Source organism: Phoxinus phoxinus, assembly GCF_949152265.1.
Source record: "Phoxinus phoxinus genome assembly, chromosome: 25".
NCBI lineage: Eukaryota > Metazoa > Chordata > Actinopteri > Cypriniformes > Leuciscidae > Phoxinus > Phoxinus phoxinus.
In genome coordinates this window covers 5,459,339-5,482,750 of record NC_136900.1, presented here as the reverse complement: position 1 = coordinate 5,482,750, position 23,412 = coordinate 5,459,339, and the positions used below count along the sequence as shown (strand labels likewise).

Here is a 23,412-nt window from a genome sequence, read left to right as displayed (position 1 = left end):
TATAAAATAGATCTTTAAAGAGCCTCACTTTTACGATCCATACTTAACTTTACCACAGTGAGAATAACTACATGGCTACTTTTGCTTGACAAACAGAAAGAAATTGGGCTGCACACTTATGTATAACCACAGCCATGTTAATAATGAAGCAAGAAACAAACACCATACAAATAAATTATAACAGTGTTACGAGTTGATTTTGTCAATTACATTAGGACAGCATGATTGCCCTATGACATACTGAGGTAGAATTAAAACATTAAAGGAACACTCCACCGTTTTTTTTTTCATATTAAACTATGTAATTCCCTTAACTAAGACGAGTTGATACTAGAGCCCGACCGATATATCGGCAGGCCGATATTAGGCATTTTCCAAACTATCGGTATCGTGCACGCGAGGGGCAGCTTATGGGGCAGCGACTGCAACATTCACAGTTCATGGAGTTCGTCTCCTTAGGTTCTACCTCAACCAGCTGAATTTTCACAGCCAGTCTTCCAGAAAATGGTGGGTTCGGCCTTTTTCGCCACAAAAACATCTGACTCTGAATCTTCATCCGACTGTGACACTGTACTAGGGCTGCAACGTTTCAAATAGCTCACGGTTCAGTTTGTATCACGGTTTTAGGTTCACGGTTTCGGTATGATTCGGTATGTGTTCAGGGAAAAAAAAGACTACTGTCAAAAAAAATTAAGAAAATAAGAACAAATAATCTAACCACAAGCAAAAGCACAAATAAATACAATAGAGCAAAGCAGGGTTCCTACACATTTTCCATTTCAAAATTCCATACTTTTCCAGACTCAAATTTCAAATCTTCTCTGTAGATTTTCAGACCATATTAAAAGTGCCCCTATTATGCTTTTTCAAATATTCCCTTTCATGCTATGTGTAATGCAGCTCTCTGCAAAGGTATGCAAAAGAAAGAGCACGCAATGGCAGTGGCCATTCCCTATTCTTCTCGCACTCATTGGCCTGCCACACATTCCAGATTCATTGATAAGCTCCTTCCATGTTTAACATGAAAAAAAAAAAGAGAAAAATTTACTGGTCGCACATGATTTACTGGACATGACAAATTTACTGGTCGACTAGATGTCAAATTCAATCGCACACTCTCAAATTTTGGTCGCAGTCTGGAGCCCTGTAACCTGAAACTAAACCCTTATTTTGTTTAAAAACAGAGGAGATTGACAACCACTGCTTTAAAGTATTTTGAGAGGTAAATGTTGAACATAAGCACCTTGAGCCGTGAACCCTCTGCATGCGTGTCCTTCTGTCTCTCTGAGCCGGCAAGATCCACCAGGTTGAGCTGAGAGGTCCTGATGTTGACCACTTCATGTCCAGTTTCCTTCGATTCCAACGTCATGGTGAACACTGCGTGTGAACGAGAGGATTCGCGGTTCATTGAGGTGGATGCCACTCGCCGGTTCCGCCATCCCATCGACAACACCTGGAAACACATCACAAGGTCACAACAGAACTGGCAAAATAGTATAATTAAAGATAACATATAACCAGGTTCCCACAGTTTGGGAAAACCTGAAAATGTGAGATTGCCTAATTTTAAGTACAGGCATTTCTAAGCTGTTGCTAGTGTGTTTTGTTGAGGTCAACATGTGCAAGACCTGATAGGCCTCTGCAGCAGACGCGGCGTGTTTCTCCACGGCTCCTTCTACAAAGACGCCCCTCTTGATGTCCTCTCGCAGGAACAGGCTGGTGGACACGCTGTCCAACAGGTCATAAATCTGCTCATTGTAGATCTCTATAAACGAACACTTGCAGAGGAAGCTCTTCGTCCCACCAGACTGCACAGAAAACAGAAATAATTAATAAACACCACAAAGCACAACACCAAATAAATCATTTACTGTACCCACTGATTAAGAAATGTTAAAGACTTAAATGCATCTAATCTATAATTAAGGAAAAGAATACAAAACACTTGGAAAAATAATTGTATTCTGTAGTGCCCTTATCAGCTTGTCGTTCACTGAGGTCATTTCAGACGCGTTCAAGCGAACACTAATAACTAGGGGTGTAACGATACCCTCGTGTCGCGCTTTAAGACATATCACGATGCGATATTATTGCGATACTCCAAGACATATGGTAAAAAGTTAACAAAAAATGTACTGTTGATTCAAATGTTAAATTCGGTATTACATTATGGGTGTAAATTAATATAGGCTTGGACTAAGTGCTGGAAACCCAAAGCACAGGACAATAGTGACACCAGAATAACAATATTCATGATTCTGAAGCTGAAAATACAGAATTATTTCAGACGAATATGCTTGCTCTGTCACTGACTAGATATATTTAAAATAATGTTGGCCACTTTTTACTGGTACCATCAGACATTTGGCATAATCAGGACCCACAAATATTCCCCCATTGCATTATTATACATTATATATAGTAGTTTAATGTTGTACTGACACTAAACTTCTGAAAACTTGATTTTTTTCTCTCTCACATTTTGGGTGAATTATATACATATTGTTGAATTTTTGTACTGCGATGTATTATGACAATACATTGTTACACCCCTACTAATAACTAGGGTTGCAAAGGGGCGGAACATTTCCGGTAAATTTCCATGGGAAGTTAAGCTGGGGAATTTTGGAAATAATGTGGCATTTTTCTATAAGACAAGAGCTTGTAAGAATACTAATGCAATGGCATGAACAGATATATAAATAGTAAGGATAGCTAAACAACTGGAATGATCTTCAAAACATATAGCAGGATCTGCCTTATGTGGTAAATAAAGTTATGCTAGCTAACTTATCAGCTTGCTATCCACTATGAATACATTTGTATGTGATATATTCATATTATGGGGAAATATATTTATTAAATGTTTAAATTGCAAATATTATGTATATTATATATATATATATATATATATATATATATATATATATATATAATATTCTTCTTAAAGTAAGAAAACTTACTTCACTTTGGTCTTCTGTGCATGTGATTGAGGAATGGCATGGATATTCAAGTGTATTGCAATGGCATCTGTTTGTTTTAGTCAAGATTATGCTAAAATATACTTTCATCAACTTTATTTAAGTTCCCTATGAAGAGCCAACCCTCAACTTTGAAAATTCCCAGTTTATTCCCATAAGTTCCCATGGAAAGTTTCCATCTTTGATGCAACCCTACATCTTTTGCAACCCTACTAATAACACATTAAAGATACATTTTACTATGACACACTGAGGGGGGAAAGAGAATAAGAAATGTTGTATCAACAACTTTTGTAACATGTAACAAATGTTTCATTTCGTACTTGTTCTCCTACAAAAGCGTAATGAACATGCACTTGTCATGACAACAGCAAAGTTCATCGTAGCTCTAATTACACCGAACAAATCCCACATCAGAGAGCCCTATTTTACTGTGACGAACCGACCGAATTCAGTGTGAAGAACACAGACATCATAGAATCATTAAATAAACAACACATACATTTCACTCATTTCAAAGTTTTTAGCTGGTTCTGAATAAGAGGTTCTTGAGAGTCCCATGCACACACCATTTATTTAAACAGCAATAAACCTCAATGAATGTGCAATTAATTGGCAACATTAAATGAATCTAGAATTATTTTATGTTTAATGAAACTTGTCTCACCCGTTCCACCTCTCGATTGATGAGGAAGAAGAGGTATTCAAAACTACGAGGAATCACACCACGCAGCTCGTCTGAAAAATTATCCAGCTCTGAGGGACCTGCACACACAAAACACACACACCTTTCAGTGAGTGTATTCACACTACCTTTCATACACACTCACAACATATGCTTACAGTGGTCTCAAAAAAAGTAAATGGAAACTTAAACGTACAGTATGTATTTTTTGGCCACTAGGGGTCACTCAATCAAAATAATAACAAAAGACACTTTGATGACGTCGGGAAAGAGCGTGGGCTCATGGGAGTTGTTGTCATTGTCAATGACAACCAGCCATCTAGCATCTCCAGCAGAAAACATGTTCACTGACGAGGTAATGTATTGGTATTTATATTATATCTCTATTCTTGTTACGTTTAGTTAAGGCTATTCACTTTATGTAATGCCATTCTAATGAAATTGCTGCGAGGTAACGTTAGCTAAAAAGACTTGCTAACTTCTCAGTAACGTTAGCTATTGTAAGATGAGTCTACTAACGTTAATGTATTCAGGCGTCTCCTACCCTGGTCCTGGAGAAATACTGTCCGGACTGTTTTATCACACCTATTCTAATAATTAGCTGTTTGATAAGCTGAATCAGGTGACATTATGTGTGGTTGGAGTGAACATTTTACAGTATGATGTTCATCTGTTAAAGAGCACATCATTTGAAAATTTGCATTTGAACCAAATGCTCAAAAAAAAATTTTTTACACTCTAAAATACATCCCATCCCGTACATGAAAAAATGCATGACGTGTTGGTGATATCATAATTTAGATTTATAAATTGAATTTATTTAATTTAAAATGTATAAATATAAATTTCAGTTTTATTGATCAATAATAGCCATTATAAAAGTGTAAGTAGCCTAAAAGGTATAAGAAGCTATACAGGTCAAGAAATAAAGTAGACTAAGTTAAACGATTCAGTCAAACATTAAGCAGGCTACAACGTTAAACGCTAGGAAACTTCACTTTGCCCTCAGCCAAAACGATTTGAAATCAATTTGAAACGAAATGATAGATTCATGAGACCAAAGATCGCCCGTTAGATACACAAGACGAATTATATCTGATGTTTAACCACTAGACTAGAGTCATCAGAACCAGCGGCAAACGTCAGGAGGACTAGCCGAGGTAAGGCTGTTCCGGGTTACAGGAGCGCGAGCGCCCGGATCTCACAACTCCGCAGGAAGTAGAGGAGTCAAAGGTTATATGACGCCATTGACGGGCGACAAAACGGAAATAAAGAAACGGTACGTATCTTCGATTTAAACTATTCATTTCTCAGGGTTTGACAGTTGGTGGAAACTGTCGGGATAATGTAAGTACACAATTAAAAAAAAATATATAACATAGATATAGTGATTTTTCCTATTTTTAAAGCAGAAAAAAATACATATTGTGCCTTTAAGTCACTTTAAGTCACTTGAAACGTCTAATTGACAGAACAGTGAAGCTGTAAGAACAGTTGTTTGATCAGATGCTGTTTTATGTTATCTAATGTTCTGAGACATTTTTAAATGACCGTGTCGACTGCTGAGATTTGTAGTGCATGTATGCAGTCGTTTCACTTCAAGGTCACTCATATTCATATTCAAACTCATATTAACTAACATTTGACAACTACAAAATAAGAAAAACTTAGCTTGAGCTAATTTTCTAAACAAATGCCATGCGTTTTGTTATCTATTGCAATGTTATTACAATAAGGTTCATTATTTAGCATTAGTTAAATACCTTAGTTAACATGAACTAAGAATGAACAATATTTCTACAGCATTTATTAATCTTAGTAAATGTTGAAATTAACTAATATTAACTAATACAGTCAGTATTACAATCAAAGGTTGTATTTGTTAACATTAGTTAATGCACTGTGAACTAACATGAACAAACAATGAACAGCTGTATTTCTATTAACTAACATTAACAAAGATGAACTAATATAGTAAAGAATGTATTGCTCATTTATAGTTGAGTTAAAGTGTCTAAACACTTTTTGGGAGCTACTTCATGTTTGCCATGTATGCACACAGTCAAAAAACGAACTGACACGAGATCTCAGCACTTACCCAGCATGGTGAAGGTCTTTCCTGAGCCCGTCTGTCCACTGAAAAACAAAACACAACGTCATGTATAGAAATGATAGAGCCTAGTCGATTCAAGCCACACAGGAACTCACTAGGCAAAGATGGTGCCGTTGTATCCGTTCATGCACGACTCCACGATGTTTTTAGCCACGCTGGAGAAAACCTCCTCCTGAGAGACACAAAGAGCAGTGGATGAGATGTTCCTCGACTGATGTTCACCCAGAGAAGACACATCTGAAGCCCCGTCTCACCTGGCTTGTGTTCATGTCAGCCACATGGTCGTAAGTGAAGGTCCGAGGCTCTGGTTTGCAGTGCAGTCTCACAGTGTGCGGTGAGCTCACGGTCAGGCACAGACTGTGATCGCCGTCTGTTGTTAGCCCAGTGCCTTGAGTCAGTGGCCGTACCCGCACAAACACCTTGATGGCATCTCCATCACTGCATGAGGATGTCAGAGGAGGAACTGAGTCTCTCTTTATATCCGCATTCAGTTTAAAGGGATGCAACCGTACACATTTATATGATCATTTTACTCTCGATTTTTTTTTTTTTTAAGCTGCGTTCACTCCTGTAATAATCTGTCTTCTTTAAAGCTACACTGTGTGATTTTTACCCCCATCTAGCGGTGAAAAGGTGTATGACCATCCAGTGAATATAAGTTTCTGTTCCTCTCAATTCCGATTTCGTTTTAACTCCTACGGTGGCCAATGTAGTCCAAGATTAACATGGCTTCCAGTTCGACCTCGTCCATGAGTATTCCTTCAAGTGATGAGGTTACTTTAGAAAACTATTATAATTTGCAGTAATTTAATTTGTCAGTTAACATATAGGTTATGACATCTATGTAAAATGAATAATAGTTTTATGTTTTTGTTATTTTTTTTACCATTTCATTGCTAACATCAGCTATCAGGTTCCCAGACGAATGCAAGCTAATCTTAGTAAAGTAACTTTTATCAGTGCTATCATTATTCTGTATATTGTACGACATCAATAGCGTAAGGCAAAGTTTGCATTGTAGGCTATATAATTTTCTCCGTGAGCAGAGATCAGTTGATGTGACGGAGGGGAGAGGGAGAGGGAGAGGTAGAGGGAACGGAAAAAATAAAAACAGGGCCGGTGCCAGTGAATTGCGGAGACGCGAAAGGCGAAGCTTGAATTAACGGGTATGTCCCTCTTTGGCTAATGTACTTTCAAGATGGAGGGGCAACATGGCGACCGACATTCGAACCCCTCACCCGTATGTATTTTCAATGGCATATTATACACTCACGAGAATACTTTATTACTTGAACGAAGTAAATATACATTAATGAGCACATATATTTTTGAAAGAACTAAGTGTTTTTAGCTAAGAATAAACTAAAAAAGTTACACAGTGTAGCTTTAAGTGACAGTTTAATGACCAGTGAAAATAAGGGGAAGAAATGTCAAACAAAGCGCAATTAATAATTTCTCCCAGACAAATGTCAACCGATTAGCATGATTAACTCTGTATATCCTAAATAACTATTCTGTTACCTGATAGAATCACAAAAAGGGAACAAACTCGGTGGCAGTGCTGGGTAGATTACATACAAATTGTAGTTAGTTGCCGATTCCAAATTACATTACAAAAATAGTTAGATTGCTCATTTTAGGTAATGTATTCTGACTGCTTTTTGATTACCTTTGACCAAACTCGTTCATCACATTGATCTGGATAGGATGATCTGGTATCATATTGATATAAAAATACAAAGAAAATATATTCCCATCTTTATCAATAACATGAAGTGCATTACATATTAGACTATGTCAGGGTTTCCCAGAATGGGGTTTGTGAATTTAATCAAAAGCTATTAAGTAAAAAAATTTAAATATATAAATTATAAAATGAAAACAATCAAAATAAAACATTTACTATATATATATATATATATATATATATATATATATATATATATATATATATATATATATATATATATTACCATGTGACCATTAGCTGACATCAGAGAACCATGAACTTAATTTTATTATTATTATTATTGATTTATTTTTTATTATTGACCTATTAACAGGGCTTCCTTCCAGTAAATGTATTAGGGCAAAGAGGTTTAACTAACAAAATAAAGTGGAAGAATCCCTGTATTGTGTACCTGGAAGACCTTCTGAACGGATATACACAGTATAGGCTTTTTTTTTTAGAAAGGAAAATTTAAAATATAGCAAAGAAGAATTGACTGCTATTGTAAGAATAACATGTAACCATATAATCAACATAAAAATAGCTGTAGTCTGATTATTAGTATTTTAAAATGTAATACGTAATCAGATCCTAAAAAATGAGTAATTAATCTGATTATAATTAACATGATGTAAGTTAATCAGTTACTCCCCATCACTGCTCGGTGTATAGATAAACGGAAACTCATCTCTCAGTGTTAGCTCGCAGTCAGCAGTGTTCACTATCTTCTGGCTGTGTGTAGATTGATGTAACTTAACTTACCTGTTGTTGTTTGATTCCGCGGTTGCTGAAGGGAAACATAAAAGATAAAACACATAAAATACACAAAACTATAGTAAACATGATGCTAACATTAACGGCAACGAAGCTCGTCAGTAAACATTGACTCCAATAGTAAATATCTTCTGTTTATTCGATGTAATAAACAAGGTAAACATTTCGGCTATTTGCTTTAGTTTCATATGCGAAGATTGAGATCGTTAAATTAACTCATAGCATGAGTAAATAATCCTCACCTTTGCCTTTAAGATTCATGATTCATTCCTATATTTTGTTTTTCTCCCTCTCACTGTATTCGTGAAGGATCAATACAAAATTTGGCGCCTTGTTCTTCTTCTTCTTCTCCTTCGGGTTTTAACGGCAGCTCGCGACCTGGATCCCGCACTACTGCCATCTTGTGGAGTCATGAACTCCTGCATTCTTCACTGTACTTGCATTATTTTCCCTCTCAGTTCTGTTTTAATTATGACATTTTTCGAAATGGTCATTATCTTGTCCGGTTGTGCCAAATTCCAGTTTTTCCAAGCGTCAAGTGTTTACTTAAAAATCTTCATTTGTGTTTATCTGAAGAAATAACAGATACATCGCCTGAATAGCTACTTATAGGGAACTGACAAAACAATGACCAAATACAGGTACTATGATGACATGAAAATTAAGTTGACTAGTTACATACTTAAATACGTAAATATTGTCATTAAATTACTTTAACCAGTTTTATACTGCAATTATGGTAAGCTTTCTTTAAGCAGAATTATTTAAGCAAATACGTGTCTACTATTTTACATATTTTGCTCTATATTCACTGTTCAATAAAAATATCCATAAGCCAATAACAAGACAGACACCATTTTACAAAAAAAAATGTTTTATTCAATGTCAAAATAGTAAATTCATTAACAATTCACAACAATGCAATAGTTCACCCAAATGCCTGGCATTCAGCACTTGCTTCTCTAAAGACCCAATATGGAGATGATCTTTACAATCTGACTTCATCTGAACAGCCAAAATGCATTATTTTCCGGTTATCACTGTAAAGCTGCTTTATAAACAATCTGTATTGTATAAAGCGCTATATAAATGAAGAAAATGCCTGAAACTAGCTGAGAAGTCGTCGCCTCCCTCTCCTCCCATAGACATAAATGATGTTTATACGGTACAATCTATATTCTATGCCCTAGCCGAAAAAAGGGGAAATGTTTCCATCTTTGCGGTGACATTTTGTCCCAATAACAGGGTTTACAAACCATACGCACACATCCGAATCAACAGTAGTGCCATTTTGGAGTTTTATCTAAACAGAATCGCTTTAGCAATGATGAGCTATCCAACCAGTTATCAAAATGCAAAACAGGTTGTATGATTGGTAACACCTTGGTTAATCATTTTATGTATGCGGATGATTTGGCTATTTTCTCTCAGTGCTGGTTTTCAGCAGTTACTGAATATCTGCTCTGAATATGGGATGAAATATGATGTGTTGTATAATGCCCAAAAGAGTGCTGTGTTGATATGTAGGACAAAAGAGGACACAGATCTTTGTTTTCCAGATTTGTATTTGTCAGGGCAAGTGATGAGTGTCTGTAATACAATTAAATATCTGGGTCATTACATTACAGATCAGTTATCTGATGATGAGGATATAGAAATTCTTATTCATAAATTCATCTCCAAATTTGATTGATATATATATATATGAACAATTATGAACAATTCCAGTCCGGTTTCCGCCCTCTTTACAGAAACAGCACTCCTTAAAATCACTAACGACCTTCTCCTAGCTGCTGACTCTGGTTTACTGTCCATTCTCCTTCTGCTTGATTTGAGTGCGGCCTTTGATACAATTTCACACACCATCCTTCTAGACAGACTCTCCTCTATTGGTATTACTAACACACCTCTTGACTGGTTTTATTCATATCTCTCAGGCCGCACTCAGTTCATTCAGTTAAAATCATTCACCTCTCATTCAGTCCCTGTCATCACAGGAGTGCCTCAGGGCTCTGTCTTGGGGCCCCTGCTGTTCATTATTTATTGCTCCGTTATGGATTAGGTTTAAAAAGGCAAGTATGCAGAAGCTCATGGTTGCTTATAATGACTGTATGAGGATACTGCTCAACAAACCCAGGGGCTCCAGTGCTAGTGACTTGTTTTGTAAGGTAGGGGTCAGCACCTTTCATGCATTATTGAGGAGACTCGTTTACAAATTCATTTGTCGCCTGAACGACTCCCGGAACAGCATTGTTATGTTACTAGTAAATCCTAGGTTTAGTGCCATACGATACCAATCATCATTATGGAAACACTGGTATATGTGTCTTTACAGAAATGCTGTATTGTAGTTTCTTCTGTTTTTATTTTCTTGTATATGGTTATCTCTTTTTTTAATGTATGTTGTATATCATGTCTGAGCCATCTGAATGGACCATGAGTCTGGAATAAAAAGTTGAAGAAAAGCACATTAAAACTTAAACTGAGGGCAAATCACCCTTAAAAGGGCAACCGTCCGAATAATAAAGTGCATGTGAAGTCAGTGCAAAGTTAAAAAAATGCTTTTTTTTGTGCAACAGTCACAAAAAGACTAATTTTTGTACCACTTTGAAAAAAGATATACAGTAGTCAACATTTGAAGTGGATCAAAAAAGATCGAAGTTGCTCTAAGACAAGAACGGGTATTCAAAAATAAGGAATGTGCAACTTTGATTAAATGTTTTGATCCACTTCAAATGTTGACACTAGGTTTTATGTGTTGCTGTATTGTTGTGCGTTTTGTTCTTATCTGCTGGCTGTACAAACAATTGCACCTCGGGGACAGTAAAGTAACATTTACTCACACACATATATATATATATGTACACACACCTTACTTCTGAACCCAGTTTATAAACGCACAGCCATGATTAACAGCGATAAAACCAGCTCGTTATGGTAATATACGGTTTAAGAAACTGGCTCTTTAAATACAGTTTTGGTGGCTCTTAAAAGAGCCGTTTGTGGGTTGACGCAGACGCGGGTTTAAGCGCGCTCTCCGCGGATGCGGCGGGCCAGCTGGATATCTTTGGGCATGATGGTGACCCTCTTGGCGTGGATGGCGCACAGGTTGGTGTCCTCGAACAGACCGACCAAATAAGCCTCGCTGGACTCCTGCAGGGCCATGACAGCGGAGCTCTGGAAGCGCAGGTCCGTCTTGAAGTCCTGGGCGATTTCTCTCACCAGCCGCTGGAAGGGCAGTTTGCGGATCAGCAGCTCGGTGGACTTCTGATAGCGGCGGATCTCCCGCAGAGCCACGGTCCCGGGCCGGTAACGGTGAGGCTTCTTGACGCCGCCGGTGGCCGGAGCGCTCTTACGGGCGGCTTTAGTAGCGAGCTGCTTCCTCGGGGCTTTACCACCGGTGGACTTACGAGCGGTCTGCTTGGTTCTTGCCATTGCTGCGGAGTTCTTCTCTGTCCTGCTTGTGCTGGAAATGCTGCATGTGTGTTACACACCCGCTTTTAAAGCATTGTACCGCCACGAGCTCATAGTCTCGCGAGTATGCAGAGGCTTGTGATTGGCTAGTGTGTGACGTGTGCTTATGACTGCTAGCCAATGACTGCGTGTTTCCTCTTTTCAAACAAGCGGAGAGTTTCCCGCTCAATGTACTTTGCGCACGAAACTTATACTTACATTGTTGTATTTGTTCTGAAATATTTACTTAATTCGTAATGGTTGTGCAACTCTCGGATTCTAACATAATTTACCAGAAGTATAGCAAATTAAACAGGACACAACCCAAAGAACGATATCATACATCTCAGGATTAACTTATGTTCACAAGCACGTAAACTGTGTTTCTGCTATTATATGTCATTGTTCATACTGAGTAATCGTATAACTTTATTTTTTTTAATAATCGTTAATTGATCATCACTCTCTGGTTATTCATTATTAACAAACAATGTGCTCTCTATGAGATGAAATGGGTGGCTCTTAAAAGAGCCTTTAAGTATTAAATAAACGAGACCGTTTATTTAGATTTGGAGGGTTTCTCGGTCTTCTTGGGCAGCAGCACGGCCTGGATGTTGGGCAGCACGCCGCCTTGAGCGATGGTCACTCGGCCGAGAAGTTTGTTGAGCTCCTCGTCGTTGCGCACCGCCAGCTGCAGGTGACGGGGGATGATGCGGGTCTTCTTGTTGTCCCGAGCGGCGTTTCCAGCCAGCTCCAGGATCTCAGCGGTCAGATACTCGAGCACCGCCGCCAGATAAACAGGAGCTCCGGCTCCGACGCGCTCGCCGTAGTTTCCTTTGCGAAGAAGCCTGTGAACACGGCCGACGGGGAACTGCAGTCCCGCCCTGGAAGAGCGAGTCTTAGCCTTCGCTCTGGCTTTACCACCGGTTTTACCTCTTCCGCTCATTTTGTTTTCTTTACTGCAGATATTGCAACTTTCTAAGAAGATGTTCAGAGAATGAAAACCCGTGTCTCCACTAACAGTCTTTAAAGGAGAGTGCAGGTCACCCATTGGTTTAGAGTCTATAAAGATTCAAACCAATCACTGGCCTTCGCTCCAAAGCCCAGCCCCCTATTCTAGCGGGAATAATAATGCAGTAAATAAGTATGTATCAAGTATTTCTGACCATCAAGATAGAAGAGCTGAAACTATTGAAATATTTGTGATAGAAAATTCATGAAAATGCTTAACAGATGTTTATGGAATTACTATTAATTTAACGATGTCTTTTTTCCTGTGCACACAGTTAATATGTGTAAAAAAAATTGTGAACTAAAACATACTGAAATAACTATTTAAACAAGATTTTCAAATAATTCTTCAATATCAACATGCTACTAGGGTTTGATACGCACACTTTATATGTACCGGTATATGCACACCATATAACATCTATATAGGATATTATACACTGTTCCTACCAAAAGTACCGGTACTACATATTTCACACACTATATTCTGTGCACAATGGCCTTCTGTTCTGATACTATGTTATATATTATGTTCCTAATGTAATATTGGAGTTTTATATCACCGCCCATATAGCCGGATGTGGGATTGTTTGCATTGTCACACAATTCTCCAGCATGTTGTGGGTATATATTCTGTTTGTGTGTTGTATCCTATTTGAACTGTGATCACTGCCTGAAACCTCATAAGATTTTTTGACAAAATCTCTGGTGCTGCGGTTATCACTCCGCCCAAGTAGCAGTGCTTCGCCTTCAGAGAATATAGTTCCCAGTATTTATACAGTAAAAATATGTCTGTCTCATGTGATTTTTTTTACACTCTGTAACTATACAAATCACAACATGTAAATAGGAAAATGTTTGCGTTATTTTGTCACTTATTTTGATTAGTATGCTAGCTGCAACCATTTACATCCAGTATTTGTGCTAAGCTAGGTTAGCGGTGGGTGCATCAAACAGACTTATAGCACGCACGGAGATGAAAAAGGTATGTATGGACTAATCTAACTCTGGGGGATAAGGAGAATAGGCTAAAATCCCAAAAAGTCAGAGTGTTCCTTTGTTAGTAGATTAAACCATATTCGCTCAATGTAGTTCTTGCCATGTTTAAAATACGCTACTCCTAAATGTAGTCACAATTCATCCTTTATCGGGTCGCATCAGATCAATGAGCGGCAAGTCATTTCTACTTTTTAATCTCATAATTTCGACATGTGGCGGGAATGGGCTTCCATACAATTCTGACTTTTGTTCCCTTCTAGTTTAGATCTCGCAATTCTGAGATTAAAAACACACAGATTAAAAAAAGTCCAAATTGTTAGATAAGTCACAATTACCTATTTTTTTTAGTGGTGTGAACCAGCTTCAATAGTATTCAGCCCAGATTGTATTAGAATAATAATGCTCCTTTGATTTAATTGTTTCATAAAAGCAGTGCGAGAGACCGTGCCAGTGGTCATAAATACAGCATTCAGCAACCAGGGAAATATTGATCCGTTCCCTAAAGGGTCTATTAATATGAAAAAAAGAAAAGAAAAGTCTCATTTTCAACGTAGTTTATTTACAAAAATAGTGTACAGTTTACTCCAAATAAAAAAAAGAGGGTGTGTAATTGAAGGCACATTGTTGTGCACCCAGGTTTGAACACTCACACATTGTTGTGCCATTCCTGGAAACAGTTTCTGTTCAACTGAAGACACAAATGAACGTCACATGCCTGGCATTTCCATGGCGTTTGTTGCTTCTTGCCACGCACTGCTTTGCAATGCACACATATGCGGCGACCAACAGTGGCAATACGTCTGACATTGGAGGTCAGCTCGGCTCCTGGAACCGCCACATGGTCATTACTGGTCTGTTCTGGATCTGCTTTCTCAGACACACCACAGAGCTCTCCAACAAGCTCTTCCATAAACGCCTTGTGCGTCATGTCTCCGTGAAGCTCCTTGTGCAATATGAAAGCATTGGCGGCAGCAACGTCCAAGAAGTGTAGAAAGACTTTCCTGTACCACTTCATGGTGTTGTGCTGTGCAGTGTAGTACTGCAAGAGCTGGTCGGACGGGTCAACACCGGTCATGTGCTGGTTGTACGCGGTCACAGGCGCCGGACATGGAAAAGTCTTTGTCTTCCGTGCATCTTGTGCTTTCACTTGCCGTTGCACACGTTGTCCTGTATAGGCAGCATGGATGGTGGAACAAACAGACACCTCTTGTTTGTCCATCCACTTCACACACACAAGAGGCCCATCCCGAATCCACCGGATGGATCCCCTGCTGGACTTTTTGGTCAGTGAATTAGATGCGCTCTGTGGGAAGTCCTTCCTAGAGTCTCTGTAAGTCCCACAAGCACCAAACTTCATAGCAAACAAGTCTGTTAAGAGCTTTGGAGTTGTATAGAAATCGTCCATGTACAAATGGTACCCAGAGCCCAAAACTTTCTTGTCCAGAAGAGACATCACAGCATCATAAGAAAGCCCACGGCCTGTGGGAAAGATGTTCTTGCCCGTGTACACAGAGAGGTCCACAGTATATCCATTAGACGAGTCCACCAGCTCAAAAAACTTGAAGCCCAGCTTTACTGGCTCGGCTTTCATGAATCTTCTCATTACTCCATTTGCTCTGCATGCCACCAGTCTTTCCTTCACAGCTAAATTTCTTCTGGGATGATAAAAGGTTTTGCACGCAAGACGTATGGCGTCCATGAGGGGTCTGACCCTGAAGAGCTGGTCATGTTCAGCTGTTCCCCTCTTCTTGTCATTTGCCTCGTCTGCCTCTGGGTGACTTATGTGCAAATTCCATGAAATGGTGCGGTATCGGTCCCTAGACATGACTGTGGCGGGAAGAGGAACAGAGAAGAGACTGTCCTGCCGCCAGTAGTCAGCGATGGAGCTCATCTTCACCGAGGCCATGTAGAAAACGAGTCCAATGTAGCGGTACAGCTCACCAACACTGACATCTGTCCAACTGTATTTGCGACCCTTTGCGAGTGCCCTGGCAGCCTGAGCGTTTGTGTTGTGGCACAGATTTGACATGGTGCTCTCTGAGAAAAACAGCTTGAAAAGACTCATAGGAGAGTGTGAGTCAGCAAGACCCGACTGCGGCCCAGGTTCCCGAGCCGGCAGGAATCTCAGAGACTTTGGAGCCACATCGACATCAGTCTCTCCTCTCCACGACAGAGTCTTCTTGGTTCTCTTTAAAACAGGAATCTGGCCACTGTCATTCTCACATCTGTGGGGGGAGAAGACAAAAGTGAGCATGTTGACCAAAGGATCACAACAACATTATCAATTACTAATACTGATATTTTGCCCACTCATTAAAAAGCTATACACATTCATCCATACACATATACTTTGCTTAGATTAATTTTGATTACATTCACTGTGAAATAATGTCACTTGTAAAATGATGGGGTAAACGTGCACTTACTCATTAAGATTCTCAACCGCGTTGAAAACTGAACGATGTTTGTGTCCTGTGAGAGGTCCACGTGAAGGAACCACATTCCTACGAAAAGAAAAATTACAAGTACAAATATTAGTACACATGTGTTAGCTTATGTTGTCCAAGCTGGCAAACCAGTGCATGCATAAGCGATAGACCCTTTTCACATTTCCAGGTTTCTCCGAAGAGAAAATCATCAGTTGGGTAAAATTCAAAAGTGGTGAATGGGAGACTACATTACATATACATATGTGTTTTAATGTGCTCAAATACAACAGGTAACCTTCACAATAGTGTTTTTACAATTTTCAAAAAGAGTAAAAAAATCGAGAGCGTGATAACGGCAGTCAAGAGAAAGATGTTGATTTCACTGTAACTCACACAGCCACAATATTAGAAACACTCTAGTTTTTTTGTAATTTTATGCAATGGTAACATATCAAGTTATAAATGTACATTTAAATAATAATAAATAAATGATGTGATATACACATACAGACACTGTGCAGGATGTACGATGCGGATCACCATTAAAACTAGTCATCACAAGTCTGCGAAAAGGGTCCATTGATAATTAATGGGTATACCCCGGTCGCGCGCTATTCACATTCAAAACATTTACACCTCAGCAGTTAAACTCCGTTTCTCTCTCTCTACATTAGAGACATGTACGTTTGTTTTGAAAGACATTTAGATGTAAGTTACTAAAAGTCCACAGGACAACACATTTCACTCAGCATATTACAAACTGGTAGATTTCCGTCTTGTCATATTGGTTTGAAACAGTTATGCGACTAATAACTAAAATGAGAATAACCGGCTTACTCTTCAGAAAATGTGTCCTGCGCTGGATCAAACTGATCATCGGACTGCAGGCCTTCATCATCAACGTCTTCATCATCTTCTGACTCTGAGGAACAAGTGGATTCTTCCTCACTATCTGTGACCATCCGAAGAGCTTCCTCGTGTGCGCGACGTGCCATCGTGAAGTAAAGTCAATAAAGCCAAACAAAAGTTTGCCGCCAGTTTTATCCTGTTGATCGGGGGCGTTTCCCACATTCAGGACATTACCATGTGAATGACGCGCTGCCGGTGGGTGTGGCCAGACCGGCGGGAACAGGAAAAGCCCTTCAACTTTTTTTTTTTTTCTTTTCTTTTTTTTTAGCCCTTCAACTTTGTAATTTGGCATAACTCTCTTTATTTCTGGGTTTTAGATGTTTCTTCCCTCTGTCGTCGGCCGCCTTGGTGAGCGCCTTCTTTGAGGGCAGATTTCACTGGTGCGGGAATGTTATCTTCGGCTCAAAGTGGATCTTCTTCTTTTGATATTTGGGGCAGACTAAACGCTACAATGGCGTATTGCTGCCCTCCTCAGTTCATTTGAAGAATTAATAGATTTAACAGATATCCTTATAGTCCAGTCCGGTGCAATAAACAACTAACAATTTTTGTTGTCTCATATAGTCCTTAGTACAGAGTAATGATTTTATTAAATAACTTGAAGCTCCAGCTTCCAACACTTCTGAGTACATGATATTTATTTCTATGACATAAACAGCGCAGTTTCTACTATATGCATCTGCCATCTGGATGTTTTCCAAACCATTGCCAGCCCATAATTCAATGCACAGTGCCCCGATCTACGCCTACGTCTCTGTTATTCAGCTTTAATTAGTATAATACATGCAAAATCAGACAAAGCAGATTTATGAATGGATATATTTATCATTACACAGATTGAAAGAGGCTGGAATAGTGGTGTATTTTTGTTGGGTACCAGCCAGTGGTGTAGTCTACGTGATACGCAGGTATACACCGTATACCCACTAGGAAATGCCAAGTATTTCCGTATACCCACTAAAAAAAGCGTGAGGATACGTAACAACTTCGTTTTGTGACAGAACTTTCACACTTTCATTCATAAATTCACCGCGTCTGTGTTTGCAACGGACACAGATCAAATCGCGTGAATATTAAAAGCTCAAAGAGACTGCAGTTGTTCAACGCGTCTCTGGGAATGAGCGCTCAATGTGTGCTCTACTACACACACACACTGAAGCAAGCGCGTGCTTGTGTCAGCGCTTCACTGTAGCTATGTATGAGGACATGATGTAGGCTACACATGACACATGAACTTCATCACAGAGCTGCTATGAGAGTCACTTCATGAGAATTTCACCATTTCATTTGATAAAACTATCGTCATTCATTCGTATCATACACACACAGAAACTGTTATGTCTTTACGACAACCTGTCAAAATAAAAGTTCAGTATAAACTCAAAGAAATTATGAAAGAAATTGCACAGTAAAATGTACTGTAAAATAATAATAATGATGAAATCTATTAAAACTTATTTTAAAAAGGAATATCACACAAGTTTTTATACATGTTTTAATTTAAACAGTAAACTTGCCAAAACAATAACACAATTTTCTTTCAAAAGCACCATTTCTAAAAGTAAATTTGTATTTGTGCCTATAATGTTTTTTTATTATTATTATTATTGTCAGCTGATAAAACCTGTGCTTCAGGGACCATATTCATATAACATCTAAGGCTAAATGTAGAAAATCAGTCCAGTCTCCTCAGCTGTAAATGTCATTGGCTGTTAAAGTCTTGTGTTGCTTATAATAAATTGACATGTTGATAACACTTAGTCTCATAATGCTCTCAATTACATGTCGTTGCATACTGTATGCATTAGTGAGTGTGGTGGTGCTTATGGGGTGATGAGACGGGTTCGGGGGGGGGGGGGGGGGGGGGTACTACCCTACTGTGTAGTGAGTCACAGTATACTCACTACAAAAAACTAGACTACACCACTGGTACCAGCACATGTTGGGGTATCTGATAAAAAGAAGAAGCACTAGACAAGAGAGAGAGGATGTTATAAGAAAAAACAGGGAACATCGATTTGAAAGAAAAAGGACGAATAAGTGGCAAGATGGGACAGAGACAGTGACACGGGGAGATGGTGTTATAGTATTACATCACATCAGGATACATCACCAGGGAGAACAAAAAATAAGTATTGCTGTCTAGATTAAGATTAGGACACACACGATTAAAATAAACACTGGCACTTTTATTATAGGTTTACATGAAAAGGGATTATGCGATATGTGTGATATATTTGAAAGTGTATGTCATGTGCTTTTTATGTGTAGGCAGTTATAATATATAGCCTATTGTATAGATTATTTAATCACTTTAAGAAAGGGGAGTATAGAATTATAAGGTCATTCTTCTTGTTTTTCTTTATTTTCTTTCTTGTTTTTCAGTTTTTTCTTGATTTAAGCAAGGCTTTTGATACGGTTAATCATGAGATACTATTAATCAAATTGGCACAATACAATCTTTCAATAAACACACAAAACTGGTTCAACTGAGTGGACGACATCAGTAGGCTACGTGCGGATGAACAACATTATCCCCATTGAAAAGATGTACAGTACCATGGGGGTCCTGCAAGGGTCAATCTTAGGGCCGCTGCTTTTTATATATATAAATGACCTTCCACTAGTATGTAATGATATTGATTTAATAATGTATGCAGATGATACTGTGCTGTATGCCCATGGGAAGAATGCTACTGATTAAAATTAACAAATGTAATGCATACGGTTGTTGAATGGAAATTCATGTCTCACTTTGAATACTGAAAAGACGGTAACCATGTTTTTAAAAAATAGATGCAAACTTAAGGAATGTCCTGAGGTCTTAGTAAATGGGCATACAATTTAAAATGTGGACGAATTCAAATATTTGGGTGTTACCCTGGACCCAAGTCTTACTTTTAAAAAACTGAGTAATGCACTGAAAATGTAATCTTATAAATTTCAAACATATAAGAAGCTCTCTTACCATTGAGGCATCAAATACCTACTTTAAGTGCAATGATTGATCCACACTTTTTGTATTGCATGAAGAGTTGGTAAGACAGCCTTAAGACCACTTGATTCATTATATAAAACAGCCCTTAAGATCCATGATAATAAAGCACGTCAATATCACCACTGCAAAATAATTACTAAGTACAATATTTTAAATTTTGGAAATTTTATAATGCATTCAAATGTTTGTTTACTTTTAAAAATCATTCATAATGCTGTCGCTCCTCCTCTAAAAAATGATTACGCTCAACTCAGAAAAGCTACTCGGTCGGCCACTAGAGGAGAGTGCAATATTCCCAATCGCAAAACTTAATTTGGCAAATTAGCCTTTTCCATAACTCTCCCCACACACCTTATTACATGTACAAATCCTCAAACCTTTTCCAGTTTGACAAAAGCATGGTTATTGTCACAACAAGACATTTAAATTATGAAGTGTGTGTGTGTGTGTGTTTGTACTGGGAGAGGTAAGGATTTTGATTGCATAGTTTTGTTGGGGTGGGGTTGGTTTTAGGAAGGGGGAACAATTGAACACATGATAGTTTTAATTGTAAAATTTAAAAAGTGTGACTGGTTGTAAAATGGTATATTTTAATGTGTTACTGACCTGCCAAGGGACTACGGGCGGAAAATAGCACTTGTACAACCTGGCACAATGCATCTCTCCTTGTTTTTTAACGTTAATGTTAACTTGTGGGTCTAGGTCTAGAATATAATATGTGTGGATGGAATTCTTTGATAATTAACACCGGGTTAAATTTCGGACTCATCAACCATGTTAATGTGTCATTCAGTACAGTAGGTGGCGATAATGCTCATAAGGAGTTAATTGCTATGAAGAAGAAGCTCCCACACAAGTTTCATGATCATTTTCCTTACTCTCCCGTTCACATTTTGGTAAAGGTGTAGCTTGGTTTTTCCCCACAAGGTTTCACCAACTTGCCTCATTTTAAAATCAGTAAAGGAATTCCTGGATAAATTAGTAATGATTTTATTAAATAACTTGAAGCTCCAGCTTCCAACACTTCTGAGTACATGAGATTTCTTTCTGTATGATGACATAAACAGTGCATTAGAGCATGGCGCAGTTTCTACTTCTCCACTTATGCATCTGCCATCTGGATGTTTTCCAACCATTGCCAGCCCATAATTCAATGCACAGTTCCCCGATCTACGCCTAGGTCTCAGATTCTTCTTCAGCTTTAATTAGTATAATACATGCAAAATCAGACAAAGCAGATTTATTAATGGATATATTTATCATTACACAGATTGAAAGAGGCTGGAATAGTGGTGTATTTTCGTTGGGTACCAGCACATGTTGGGGTATCTGATAAAAAGAAGAAGCACTAGACAAGAGAGAGAGGATGTTATAAGAAAAAAAAAGAGGCAAAATCGATTTGTAAAGAAAAAGGTCATGAATAAGTGGCAAACTATGGGACAGAGACACAGTGACACGGGGAGATGGTGTTATAGTATTACATCACATCAGGATACATCACCAGGGAGAACATAGAAAAGAAGTTTTGCTGTCTAGATTAAGATTACACACACGATTGAAATAAACACTGGCACTTATATTACAGGTTACATTCAAATGGATTATGCGGTGTGTGATGTGTTTGAAAGTGTATGTTATGTGCTTTTTATATGTAGGCTAGTTATAATATATATTGTGATACATTATTTAATCACTTTAAGAAATGGGAGTATAGAATTATAAGGTATAATTCTAGGGTCTATAATATGTGTGGATGGAATACTTTGAGCATTAATCCGCGTTAAATTTCGGACTCATCAACCATGTTAATGTGAAAAACGTTGAGTAGCAAGTGGACAAAAACGTTAATTTCCATCCCTGACACACACTGCTCAGAGATTCACACACACTGCTCAGAGATTCACACACACTCTTCAGAGATTCGCACACACTGCTCAGAGATTCACACACACTCTTCAGAGTTTTGCACACACTGCTCAGAGATTCACACACAGTGCTCAGAGATTCACACACACTGCACAGAGATTCACACACACTGTTCAGAGATTCACACACACTGCTCAGAGATTCGCACACTATTCAGAGATTCGCACACACTGCTCAGAGATTCACACACAGTTCAGAGATTCACACACACTGCTCAGAGATTTGCACACTGTTTAGAGATTTGCACACACTGCACAGAGATTCACACACACTGCTCAGAGATTCACACACACTGTTCAGAGATTCACACACACTGCTCAGAGATTCACACACTGTTCAGAGATTCACACACTGTTCAGAGATTCACACACACTAATCAGATATTCGCACACACTAATCAGATATTCGCACACACTGCTCAGAGATTCACACACACTTCAGAGATTCACACACACTGCTCGGAGATTCACACAAACTGTTCAGAGATTCGCACACACTGCAAAGAGATTCACACACACACTGCTCAGAGATTTGCACACTGTTTAGAGATTTGCACACACTGCTCAGAGATTCACACACAATGTTCAGAGATTCACACACACTGCTCAGAGATTCGCACACACTGCTCAGAGATTCACACACACTGCACACACACACACTGCTCCGAGATTCGCACACACTGCTCAGAGATTTGCACAAACACTGCTCAGATATTTGCACACACACTGCTCAGAGATTTGCACACACACACTGCTCAGATATTTGCACACACACTGCTCAGAGATTTGCACACACACTGCTCAGAGATTTGCACACACACTGCACACACTGCTCAGAGATTTGCACACACACTGCTCAGAGATTCGCACACACACTGCTCAGAGATTCGTACTCTGGAAACACAAGTTCCGTAATTACTAAAATCAAATCCAATGCTTTTCACCTCCATACTGTAGAAGCCCTTGCCTGAGAGTGATACATTGTTGATGGAATAAACTACTTAAAACATAATCCTTTTCAAAATGTGTGTGGCTCTTAAAAGAGCCGTTGGGTTTGTGTTTCTCCTATTTCAGTCGTTTATCCCCCGAAGCCGTACCTGTCTCTTCAGCGTGTACACAACATCCATGGCCAGGTTGCTCACGTCACATCTACGTCATCAAGCCCAGTTTGAGCCTGCGCAGTACGCCCTAATTGGCTTCACTTTTCTCCATTGAAACCTATGGGGACATCTTATATACTGTCTATGGCGTTTATCAAATATATATTAAATCTCGAAAGAGTGAGTAGATGTATAAATAGACAAATAACGTTGACACAGGAAAACAACGAAACCACTTTTTTGTGGGGGTAAAGCCACACCTTTACCCAAAATGTAAACAAGAGAGTAAGGATAATGATCCTGAAA

General features: G+C 38.7%; 4 protein-coding genes across 6 annotated transcripts in view; all 4 read right to left on the bottom strand.

The window, feature by feature from the left end:
• Nucleotides 1–8,647, bottom strand: part of kif15 (kinesin family member 15) — a 65,569-nt gene extending 56,922 nt beyond the window's left edge. For all 3 annotated transcript variants that reach the window (XM_079602913.1, XM_079602914.1, XM_079602915.1), the window contains exons 1-8: nt 8,525–8,647; nt 8,271–8,295; nt 6,034–6,217; nt 5,875–5,951; nt 5,765–5,802; nt 3,649–3,746; nt 1,629–1,808; nt 1,244–1,453 (exon numbers count right to left, since the gene is read on the bottom strand). In XM_079602913.1, coding sequence (XP_079459039.1) covers nt 1,244–1,453; nt 1,629–1,808; nt 3,649–3,746; nt 5,765–5,802; nt 5,875–5,951; nt 6,034–6,217; nt 8,271–8,295; nt 8,525–8,543 — 831 coding nt within the window. In that variant the 5' untranslated portion in view covers nt 8,544–8,647. The remainder of the gene's footprint in view (nt 1–1,243; nt 1,454–1,628; nt 1,809–3,648; nt 3,747–5,764; nt 5,803–5,874; nt 5,952–6,033; nt 6,218–8,270; nt 8,296–8,524) is intronic.
• Nucleotides 8,648–11,234: 2,587 nt separating this feature from the next.
• On the bottom strand, nt 11,235–11,717 carry LOC306993653 (histone H3.2-like; the record flags this gene model as incomplete). Its single annotated transcript, XM_079603599.1, has 1 exon — nt 11,235–11,717. One exon carries the CDS (start codon nt 11,715–11,717, stop codon nt 11,307–11,309), a length of 411 nt encoding a protein of 136 aa, XP_079459725.1. The 3' UTR covers nt 11,235–11,306.
• A 492-nt stretch (nt 11,718–12,209) lies between these two features.
• Nucleotides 12,210–12,712, bottom strand: LOC306993469 (histone H2A-like). The gene has a single exon (XM_079603266.1). It carries the CDS (start codon nt 12,679–12,681, stop codon nt 12,295–12,297), a length of 387 nt encoding a protein of 128 aa, XP_079459392.1. The 5' UTR covers nt 12,682–12,712; the 3' UTR covers nt 12,210–12,294.
• Nucleotides 12,713–14,284: 1,572 nt separating this feature from the next.
• Nucleotides 14,285–17,262, bottom strand: LOC306994229 (piggyBac transposable element-derived protein 4-like). The gene is made up of 3 exons (XM_079604708.1): nt 17,012–17,262; nt 16,172–16,249; nt 14,285–15,970 (listed from the first exon to the last, which is right to left on the bottom strand). Exons 1-3 carry the CDS (start codon nt 17,167–17,169, stop codon nt 14,392–14,394), a joined length of 1,815 nt encoding a protein of 604 aa, XP_079460834.1. The 5' UTR covers nt 17,170–17,262; the 3' UTR covers nt 14,285–14,391.
• Nucleotides 17,263–23,412: the final 6,150 nt, after the last annotated feature.